Raw genomic sequence first — 12,132 nt, 5'->3', positions numbered from 1 at the left:
ATACAAACTCAAAACATATCAGAAAACTTTAATTAAACTTGGAAATACGATTTAAAAAATAGCGCGGATCACTCTCTGCACTAGCACCTTCATTAAAAAGCTATTCCTTGTGTAAAAAAAAACACGGAACATATAAGACATTTAAATATGAATAGAACTTTTTATAATTGTAACATACGATAACCTTTTTTATTTTAATTAAAAGCAATATAAAAAGAAGTTTTTTTTAAAGTTGTTTTCAAAAACAACTTCTGAAATACCAATATTGTTTATATATTATTGACATAAGTAACGTACCGGTGATTAGGGAAATTAGTTCCTTTTATGTGATAAAGGGTTCGAGATTATTTTTCCACCTAAACTCCAGTCTTGCCTGAATCTCTAGGTGTATCGGAATTTTTGTAGGAATTTTTGACACCCCTAACACGAAACTGCGAATAAAATATAAAAAACTTGTAATTTCTCTTTTGAAAGTGGGTTGTTTATTTTCTTTATGGATTATATTTCCAAAATAAACTATTAAAGTTGTTTTAAACGTAATATTCATATATATATATATATATATATATATATATATATATATATATATATATATATATATATTAAACTAATGAATTTTACGAACTCAATATTTTTCAATTTTTAAACTTTAAAAATCTATCAAAATGTTTCTATTGATTCTATTTTTACGATATGTTCAGGGTCAATGTGAAATTTTATGCCCTTTCCAATAAACTGAATATAATATTTTAGACAAACGTTTTTTGTTTAATTCTCGCCCGCCCCCATTTTCAAGTGTCTATTAAAAAGTAAATAAGTAATTTACTCACCAAAGTGTTATATATCACAAATTGAAGAGAAAAGGTCAATAAATAATATATTCAAATTTAAAACAAAAAAAGTAGTGTTTTTAGATATTTTCCTGTAAAGTCCGAAGTTTTTTTTTTAAACCACGTTGTTTGTTTGTTTGTTTTTTAATTAAACTATGGTCCTTGCTCCTTTAATTGAAAAATTAGGACTTGAATTACATTTTTCTTGGAAAGACGGGGTGGAATTATTCACTATTTTTCACGAAATTTCTGACACACGTAGTGAATCTCCGACTAAAAATATATCAATAAACTATTAAAATGCTTTACAACAGGCGTGAATAAAAAAATATGAATCGCTGACTATAAAAAATCATTTTTTTTTTGTCAAAAATATATGCATTTTAGAAAAACTTGTATGATTTCTGTAAAAACAATATTTATAGAAAATAATGTTTTCCATAAACAAAATAATTTAATTCGAATTTAGTGGAATTGTTTGACAACTGAGCACAAATACTGTATTTTTTTACACAGTGATCACCACTTATCAAGGCCCGGAAGCCACTCAGGGATAAGGGTTATTGCAAGTACATTACGTTAGTGTGGAGATTTGATGAAGTGTTTACTTAAGGGGGCGGTTCATTAGGAATTTGTTAACATTGGACTTGAAGACATCCAAGTTGTAGTCCAGAGGGAAGCAGGTAGACGGAACAGAGTTCCACATGCGCGCAGTTCTAAGAAAGAAGCTTTGTTCATGGAATCCGCGTTTTGATTTAGGCACAGATATAGAGTGGGGGACATTTTTCACAGTGAATTCAGCTAGACGGGTGTTTTTCGTGAAAGATTGGCGAGGGGGGGACCAGGGATTGAAGTTCAGACGAGCACCTGCCATGAAAATAACGATAAAACAAGGATAGGCTCGCAACGTCTCTTCTGTGGGAGAGGGGGTGCAGGGTAGAGAAAAGGGCATCCCCCAAGTCGGGATGTTTGGGAAAAGAAGTTATAAATAAAAACTATGCAAAATATTGTTGGAAACCACAAAGTCTATTTTGTACTCTGTCAAGGCATGATAGGCTGTTTTTGGCAGCTCCTGCCCAGATATGGCAAGAGTATTCCATCCTTGGACGTACTTTTTTTTTCAATATATAATTGTTTTAACATTTAAAAATATATTTTTCTGTCTACACTTACCTATTATGTTGCTGGAGAATTCTGCTTGAGTTTTTAAATATAGTGGCTTACTAAAGTCTTCTGCAGTAGCTCCTCGTATCGTTTGGAATCAGTCAATATCTAATAGAGTCATACTGTATAATAATAAAACATGATATCTTTCAAATAATAATAATAGTAATAATAATAATAATAATAATAATACAAAACAAAAGAATAATAAAACGTGTCTTATTTTTTAGAAAATAATAATAATACAAAATGTACCAAACAATAAAAATACCAGCATCAATCTATGTGTTTGTGGTATTTTCATAGATTTTTTTGATTAAACCTAAAATAAGAATGTTTATTATCTAATTATATTAAGTAAAATTTCATATGGTGAATGTCATGTGTCTTTCTAGAAAGGTTCATTATAGAGGGGTTTTGAGCTTTCACGAGCTCACTTTCGAAGAAGTTATGAGAATAAAAAAAATATTGTCAGGAATAACTATTTCAGTGGTGCTCAAAGAAACAAAAACTTACTTTAATATATAGAACAATGGTAGTAAACGGGTATGTGATAACCATCGTACAATTTCATTGTTATATGAATTATAAATTATATATATATATATATATATATATATATATATATATAATTATAAATTATATATATATAATTATAAATTATATATATATATAATTATAAATTATATATATATATAATTATAAATTATATATATATATAATTATAAATTATATATATATATATATAATTATAAATTATATATATATATATAATTATAAATTATATATAGTTAATAAATTATTGGTTCATGCGATAATCAATAGAAACAATAAACCTTTTTGCTGAGTCACAATGTTATATTTTTTGCAGACTGCGGAATGGTTGACATAATATTTGCGCTGTTTTGCGTTTCTGAGAAGTGACAGAAACATGATCAGGGATTAAAGTTAATGTTTAAAGACATGAAAAGGCTTTTACCCTGTCAAGAGAACAGCAGTTTGGAGTGCCGTGAGCAAGTATAATTTCTTGAATGTCATCTCTGTCTTTTTTAAAGAACAAAACCTTAGGTTTGCACATGGCTTTTTTTAGATTCCTCTCCATATTGATAGCAAAACCAGAAATATGTGTGAAAGCGTTTACAGGTGTGATCACTAACTGAATTGCTAAGGAAAATAAGGAATACTATCTTGTGGACTGTAATACTAAATATATTGAAATACATTTATGTTTTTACAGTTGTCCGAGCTTGAACGTTTTTATCGAAATTGCTGAATCATCATATTATTTGAACGTAATTCTATATACAATTATAGTATATGTTGCTGATAGCAAAGCAACTTATACGAATATTCACTTCTTATTCTGCTACTATATAAAACATTCTCGAAAATAGAGGAGAAACTTACACATTTTGAAGATGAAATATGTGTTTAATATACAAATATATCTAAACACATAAAAAGATTAAATTCAAAATTCATAAAAGTATGTGGCTTTTGAAGAGATATAACAGCTAGGTCTAAGAGACATGAGAATTATCACTGAGAAAAAGCTATACTTCATTCTTGTGAATTAGGTGACCTTTCTTAAAGGTGCTGTAACCTATTTGAATTTAGACTAAAATTGAGAGACAGAATACTATATTATAAAGAACTACAGTTGTAACGTTATTTAAATATATATTTGTGAAACATGGAAGTACACAGTGGGAAAAAGTCACATTTTTGTGAAGTTTGTGAATATTCTTGTTCTGTAAAATCAATTTTAGTGAAACACATGAAAATCCACACTAGGGTAACGCAACATTCTTGTAATATTTGTCAATATTCTTCTTCTAAAAAGTCATCGTTAGTGAGACATATAAGAACTCACACAGGAGAAAAACCATATTTTTGTGAGGTTTGTGGATATTCTTGCTCTGTAAAATCATCTTTAGTGATACATATGCGAACTCACACTGGGGAACAACCATATTCTTGTGAATATTGTGATTATTATTGTTTTAAAAAATCACATTTAGTGACACATATTAAAACTCACACTGGGGAAAAGCCACATTTTTGTGAAGTGTGTGGATATTCTTTTTCTCAAAAATCAAATTTTGTGACACATATGAGAACTCACACAGGGGAAAAGCCACATGCTTGTGAAGTCTGTGGATATTCTTGTTCTGAGAAGCAAAATTTATTGAAACATATTAGAACTCATACTGGGGAAAAGCCATATTCTTGTGAAGTTTGTGGATATTCTTTTTCTCAAAAATCAAATTTTGTTACACATATGCGAACTCATACTGGGGAAAAACCACATTCTTGTGAAGTGTGTGCGTCTTCTTTTTCTCAAAAGTCTACATTGATGAAACATATGAGAACTCATAGTGGGGAAAAGCCATCTTTTTATTGAGTCTGTAGATATTCTTGTGCTATCAAAATGCACAAGACCAAGAATTTCTTACAAGTTGTCTACAAATAACTGACCAATGCAGATTCTGTCACTCGACTGTTAAAAGCCCAAACCACCTAATGTCTGGATGCAAGATTTTTCTAGCCGATCGGCATTACACTGCCCGTCACAACAAACTGTACATACCTACACTGGAAGATCTGCAAAATGATGCAACTTGACGGATCAATGAACATGAACCAACACCGATAACATCTAACAGAAAAGTGACCGTGTTCTACGATATACGATGGATGGGCTTTCAGTAGACACCTCATCAGTTGGGAGGTTATTAGCATCAGAATTATTCTTAAGCGGATCTGAATTAAAATAGATTAGCCACTCCTGGTCCTCAGAATGACTTTCGTCACTTGACAAGTGCGTCCGGGTTGCTGGTCGAAGGTCTTTAACGTGCCTAGGCACCCCATCAACTTTCACAGACTGCAAGCCGATCACTTCAGTAACCCGACCAGTGTTATATTTCATTGTGCACCTGCCACACGGATTTTTAACTCAAACGATGGCTCATTTTTCATACTTCTCTCCAGTCACTTCTGGGTTGGGTAGTCGGATAGCTTCAATACCCTTGTATCGTACATGGCATCTATTTAGCACGTCCACTGGTGTGCTGGAAGATGGAACGTCATCTTTTCGCTCTATAATACCATTTCCACTTGGTGAGTACGCACATTGAAATCGCAAATGTATCTCCCAATATTTTGCAAAAGATTGAAACTAATTACTGGTGAAAGCAGTAGCAGTGTCGGGCAGTATTTCCATCGGTGGGCATCGATCAGAGAAAATACTCTCCAACTGTCGAGTTACAATTGTCGTATCCGATGCAACGGTCGCCAGATTGCAAATCTAGAGGAGCCACAGTAAATTATAGTAAAGAAATTCTCACTATTGTGGTGGGCTACGTCTATTGCCAGTTGTTCTATACACAAATCTTTCCTTTTCTTCCTGCTCACAGGTGCTGGATCTATTGATCGACATGTTTCGCATGTTTTCATGACAGATTAAGCAGTCACTTTGGACACTTTTGAGACGACCATCTTAGTTCGTTTTACTTTGATGATGAATATTAGTCATATGGTTCCCATCCAGTTGTCTTAATGCTGCTTAACTTTCAAGCACCGGCACGCTTCCTTCCTTGAGTAGATCCATCCACCTGCCTGGTACTCTGGTGAGACTATCTACCTGATTTCGATAGGACTGCACGAGTTTTATATCGATGGATAATTCATGTTCTTTTGCCAGTGATTTTAAAGTTTCTAACCATCGCCTGATGAGAATTTCACCAGTTGCTTTAGTGTTCACACGCGTTTCCCCTATCAATGTGTCATCGATGCACGCACACCGAATCTGTAGTTAAGTGTAAAACTGTTGCCTTCATCTGAAGGGGTAAACTGACTCCTTTGAGTGCTGCATCAAGTTCAGCTAGATTGATGTGTTGAGAATCATTAGTAGGACGTAGCCAACACGCATCCTTAATGACCATTTCATCTGCCTCCAATGCCACTTCTGTTGTTATGCTACTTGCATCCACTCAGACTCTAACCTCTTTGCCATCCATGCACCTGGGACTTTGCTCAGAGTTTCTGCCAACATGTGACAACGGGATGCACTTTTGATTCTGTCATCCCAGTCTTTCGATACTGCATAATAAGTGGCGCCACATTCTGCCTGAATCCCAATTGCGTGAGACAAAAGCGCTGCCCCCTGAAAATAACTTTTTCAACGTGAATTTAAACGTCGATCCATAAGCGATACATTAACTCCTTATTGTCGCCACTCTCTTAGTTTCTGTGTATACTTGTCTGCATTGGCAGTGAAGTCATCAACAATTTCATTCAATTCCAGGTAATCAAGAACTTAACTTGTGCTTCTGCTCCTGGACGACCGCCATTAAGGGAATTAGGCCTTTGTGTTGGTCAAGTTCTTCTGCTTCCACCGTTCCATTCTGCTGTCACCATTGAATTTATTTCTCATAGACATCTCTGGCATGACAAGGCATCATGTAGTCTTGCACACTGTTATTCAATTTGCTGGGAGAGCAACCATTTGCCCATTTCCATGATGCCGTTTATTCTTCATTAATGTGATCATAAGTCACGCTAAATTCTTCATTAATGTGATCATAAGTCACGCTAAATTCTTCATTAATGTGATTATAAGTCACGCTAAAGTCTTCATTAATGTGATCATAAGTCACGCTAAATTCTTCATTAATGTGATCAAAAGTCACGCTAAAGTCTTGCTCATTGATAGAGATGGCAGCACATTTGTTTAAACCTCCAAAACGTGCTTGCTTCATCTGATCCCGCGAAATAAACTCCACTGAGTTTTCTGATGAAATTAATTCCAAGCAGTAGATTGAAACCCAACAGCTGTTTATCTACGACCAAGGCCCTAATGTAGACAGCAGGGACTCTGCCAACTTCTACATTTACTCTGCCATATCCTTGGCAATTCAATGTCCTTCCGACATATATAGCAGGCACATGGGGAAAACTAATGAGCACATATCTAAGGTAATAGCTGAAACCCCAGAGGCAGACTTTCAGTTTGTAGTGGAATGGAGATATAATTAGGTTTGGTAAACAATTTTTACTTGTATTTGGCAAAGCACCAGGAATAACTATTTCAGTGGAGACTTCTAAATATGGTGTTCAAAGAACGGTGGTGTGAAATCCTTTACCTGTGGCGCTGAAGACTATAAAAACTTTCTTAAATGCCATTATAAGATAACAAAAGGGTATCTAATATGTTATACATAACATTGGCTCATGCGATTACCAATAGACATGTTTATATGATAACTTAATGTTTAAAAAATAAACGCAATTAAATTAAAAATCTATGTTGTAACGGTACATTTTTTAATAATGGAATATTAATCATTTTGATCTTTTAAAAATCAATAAATTTTTAAGAATATTTTTCTTGGCAATGCAACTGATAACAGTGTATACTGATTAGAAAAAAACGCTGTTAAAAATATATGAAATTCATATCAATTTTTTAATTGCAACATCAAGATAAGTTTTTGTTCAATACGTTTATTAAAACTTTTACAAAAATAAATGTTTGTTACTTATTTGAAGTCTTATGTTTTATAATAAATAGAAATGTCGATAGATGTAAATATATTTTGTTCAAATTTCGAAAAAATATTGTGGTGCGAGACACGCACTAAAAATATTGGGGTGTGAGACACGCACTAAAAAAATATTGGGGCGCGAGACACGCACTACAAATATTGGGGCACGAGACACGCACTAAAAAAATATTGGGGTGTAGTTGGCGGATATCTTTCGTATGACGTGGTACACCATCAATCAACTTACGATTTTATCTATTTTTCCTTTGCAAAATTTTGCAGTGCACCCAGCATTCGGGTTTTTTTAAAATCCAAACACGGTCTCCCACTTGATATGGTGTATTGACAACGCTAATCACTGATGGTGTGACATCAATTTCTTTTAAACACTGTTCATAGCAGTAAATCCCATTGGCTGGTGCAGTTGATGGTGCTGTATCGTCCTTGGTGTCACATTCTACCAGTACCCAGCTTCTGGTATAGAGCACCATGTCCTGGCCAGAGTTATTTTGATGGTGTGGTGACACAACTCTGCTATACCGTTATCTTTAGAAAAATATGCATATCGGTAACGCATTCTAATCCCTCATTTGTGCGTGAATTTCTGAAATTCTTTACATCCAAGCATAGTGGCATTATCAGTCAGGATTTCAAGAAGACGACTCTCAACTGCCGTATAATGCTAGATGTATCCTATCGTGTCAACAGGCGCCATATCATGAAACGTGTCGGGCCACAATCGGTTAAGGTTAAAAAATGCATGCCCTCATAATGCGTTATATCCATTCCTACTCGATACCAGTTGTACTACACCTCAAGCTTCCCTTTTTGCCATTGGAACAGTACCGGATCAATTCGCAAATACTCTTTGCACGAGCGTATTGCTGCCTTGATTGATGCCCTTGTAGTTGCTGGACACATTCTTCGGACAAAATATGGTGTCCTCCGAATTCCGGGATGTCCACTCTGCTGGTGTATTATACGGACCTGTTCAGGTGTTAATTGATCTGTTATGATGTGGAGGATCAGATCACTGCCTTATTATATAAACCCATCTCTTTGATACTCTAGTCAAGCTATCAGCCGAATTCTGCACTGATGAAATTAAGGTAATGTCTACCTGCAAGCTGTGTTTGTCAACTAGACACTCTACTATCGCCAATCTCCTTCGTACTAAGATCTCACTTGCAGCTCTAGTCTAAACTCGAACCTTTCCAGTCAAGATGTCAGTCAACTAGTGGGAAACAATGAGATGCACAGCCTTGGCAATGCTAGATCAAAGCCTTTTAACGTGCCATCAAGTTCTACCAAATTTCTATGTTGGGCAGCATTTTTCGAACGAAGCCAGCATGCATCTTCCACAACAGTACCTAATTGTTCCAAAACGACACCTATATTCAGTGAACTTGTGTTATATTTTCTTATTAAAAGAGTTTCTTAGAGTCTTATTAAAGTGAAGTCTTAGAGAGAGTCTTATTAAGAGGGATGTTGTTGAAAGAGAGAGATTGTTGTTGTTTTTGTTATGAAGATTCATATATATTAAAATGTTCATACTTAGATTGTGTTGCCATGAGATGTAGAGTTCACATTGTAGATATGAGATGTGTATGTCAACACATTTTTAAACCACATGATATACAAGACATATAATAACAATTTTCACTTTACCTGTTGGTAGAATTACAACACAAAGACGACCTTTATAAAAACACATGATGAGTATATTTCTTCTCCCGACCGGCTGTGGTTTTCTGAGTCAAGAATTCAAAGCTTCACCTTCTAAGTTTCGAAAGTGACCGTCTCGCTTCTAGACGTTCGAATGCCAAACTGCAGACTATCGTCTGTCGTCCTCAGACTCTCTCTGACTCTCTCCTCAGTTTCTCCCTTTTTTCTTAACTCTAAAGTTTTCTAACTATATCTAGAACTTCCCATTTTCCATGACGTCATACACATGTTAAAACATGTGTCTTCTTTCACGTGTTCTGGACATGCGTGTCCAAAACGTTTTCCTTTGTTTACAAAAGGAATTTTTACCTATATTCCCAATAACCTATTTTTCCAATATGTTAAAAACATGTTTATTAAATTATGCTATAGTTGCATTCATCAATTGAATTTTTCATAACAAAATTGACAACGCACATTCTTTTCTTGAAACTATTTTATCTCTAAGCTAAACAATCGTTTGTTTTACATTCCATTTTCTAATTCTCTGTCGTAATCTATTTCTAAACCTAATTTACGAGGTTCGAATTTCGTCTATTCTATTTCATTTTCATTTTAACTAAATCTCTCTATTTTTATACTTACATGAAAAGGGGACAGCCCTTATTATGTAACACTTGCATCAACCCATGCATTCAGTTAATTTCCAGATACTCGCCACTCACCCTGGGCAGCATCGATCCTATGTACTCTGGTCAATGTTTTAGTCATCGTTTGCTGGAGAGAATCATCCTCCACCATGTCGTCCCATCCTTTGGTTACTGAAGTTACTCGTCTTTTTAATACTCCTGTTGCCGATCGGAGCCATGCACAGACAGGTAGATGTCCTACTAATTTACCGCAAATAAAAAAACAATGCATTTTGTCAATACACTTTGTAACTCATGAATCAGGCCTCCTCGCTTCCATCGCAAAGTGTTGCCCTCCTCCCAGACCTCTAGGCCTAACACAGGCACCCCATCCGTTAGGCGCTTAAAATATCTGTTTATTAACCCAAACAATTCCAGTTTTATTCAAACTCCATCTGCAGACATTATATCCTCATTAACGTAGATGTCGTCAATGCAACCTGAAGCATCTTTTGCTGTGGTCTCATCCTGCATCAAAACAGTTTTTATAATAGTTGTCATTATTAAGGGTGCTACGTTTAGGCCAAAACATAAACGTGTCAAACAATATTGTTTTCCCTTGATTATCACTGTCTGAAATAGCCATAATGACTCATGGACACGTATCTGCAGGTAGGCTCTCTTCAAATCCAGCAGTGTTACATTACTCCATTTCTGACGCCACTCTCTTAGTTTAGCAGCACACACATCTGTGTTTCCAGTGAAAGAATCAACATGTTGATTCAATTCTTGGTAATCCATTACGGGCCGAATTTTGTCTTTAGTAGGTTGTTCAACAGCCATGAGCGGAATTAATCCTTTAAGCGGTCCCAGACGTTCCTGTTGGTACGGTATCAATCAACCGTTATCAATCAACGTCTGAACTTCTTCATATGCGGCCCTATTCTTGGTAAAAACTGCACACTCTGGAATGGTGTTGCACAGCCGATCTGGTGCTTGGTGCATGGCTCACTTCCACTTTGAAACGTTGTCATCAAACATAGCACATTGCTGCGCAGACTTCTCTCCATTCTCCAAGCATTACACTCCACTTAATATCTTGTCGATGACCCCACCAAACAGTACAGATTACTTTCATAGGTCGGCTAGGTACATGTAAACCGTTTCCTTGGGATGTAGTCGCCGGCTCGTGAACTGTTGCCAATTCTAACAGTATTCCTACTTTTTTTATAGAACCAGAGTGTTGTATTTATGTGGTGGCACTGGTGGTGTAGGCTGTTTTAATCTTGCTCTCCCTCTCTGTCGTTGGCTGCTATTATTGTTTCTTCTCCTTCTTATTCTTCTTCTTCTTCTTCTTCTTCTTCTTCTTCTTCTTATTATTATTATTGTTATTTTTTTTATTATTAGTAGTATTATTAGTATTATTATTCTTCATATGATTATACATATTCTTTATCTTCTCGTGTTTTTCTTCTTATGATTCTCAGACTTTCTCTTTGTATACAGGCTCTGCTTGATTTCATTCCAGTCTACTTCATCCACGAGTTGTTGGTAGACTGCATAGGCTCCTCCAGTTAACCTCATATGGATGACTGGGGCTGGTTCTTTAATTTTGCACAGTTTATAGATTTTCGCAGCCTTCTCAACCCGTTCGACGACTGACGATCCAGTGGAAGATCCATCAGGTATCAAGCAAAAGTCGAATCTGTCAATTTTTTTCTGTTTTTTGAATGACCGCACACCAAGGGCCGAAATAGCTTATAATTAAATAACCCACGTGTTATGTCTTCTGCCCTTCGCATCTTCTGTAAACCCCAAAAGCACTTCTGCTAATCGGACTTAATTCTTCAAAATCCAACCTCGAAATGAACTTCCTTTCTGAAAATCAACCCTCTTTTACCTCCAATTAGAAGCATCTCAACTGCATATCAGGTGGTAACATTGCAGGCATAGAAAGAGATCAGGCAGCAATTCGTGTTTCTTTTTCTTAATTCATGTTGTTCCACGACTGACTCATTGAATTATGCACATGTGCTAGTTAGGTAAGTCACGCTTTTCCTTACATGTAAACTATATAAATTTGACGTGTCTTTTTTCATATATAAATTTTACATATCTTTTTACTATATAAATTTAACATATCTTTTTACTATATAATATAACGTGTCTTTTTTCTATATAAATTTGACGCGTCGTTTTTCTATATATATATATTTGACGTGTCTTTCACTATATGGATTGAACGTATCTTTTTTATTATATAATTTAACGTGTCTCTTTTCTATATAAATTAAACGT

The 12,132-nt window shown here is 35.1% G+C and overlaps 1 protein-coding gene across 1 annotated transcript in view; it reads left to right on the top strand.

Annotated features, from left to right (window-relative positions):
* Nucleotides 1-6,179, top strand: part of LOC145270338 (uncharacterized) — a 34,889-nt gene extending 28,710 nt beyond the window's left edge. Inside the window, exon 2 of the mRNA XM_080125986.1 lies at nt 3,685-6,179. Coding sequence (XP_079982112.1) covers nt 3,685-4,398 — 714 coding nt within the window. The 3' untranslated portion in view covers nt 4,399-6,179. The remainder of the gene's footprint in view (nt 1-3,684) is intronic.
* The last annotated feature ends 5,953 nt before the right edge of the window (nt 6,180-12,132 follow it).

This window comes from Euprymna scolopes, chromosome 46 (assembly GCF_053919585.1).
Source record: "Euprymna scolopes isolate OS-2025 chromosome 46, ASM5391958v1, whole genome shotgun sequence".
In the NCBI taxonomy this organism is placed as follows: domain Eukaryota; kingdom Metazoa; phylum Mollusca; class Cephalopoda; order Sepiida; family Sepiolidae; genus Euprymna; species Euprymna scolopes.
This window is presented reverse-complemented; position numbering and strand designations above follow the sequence as displayed.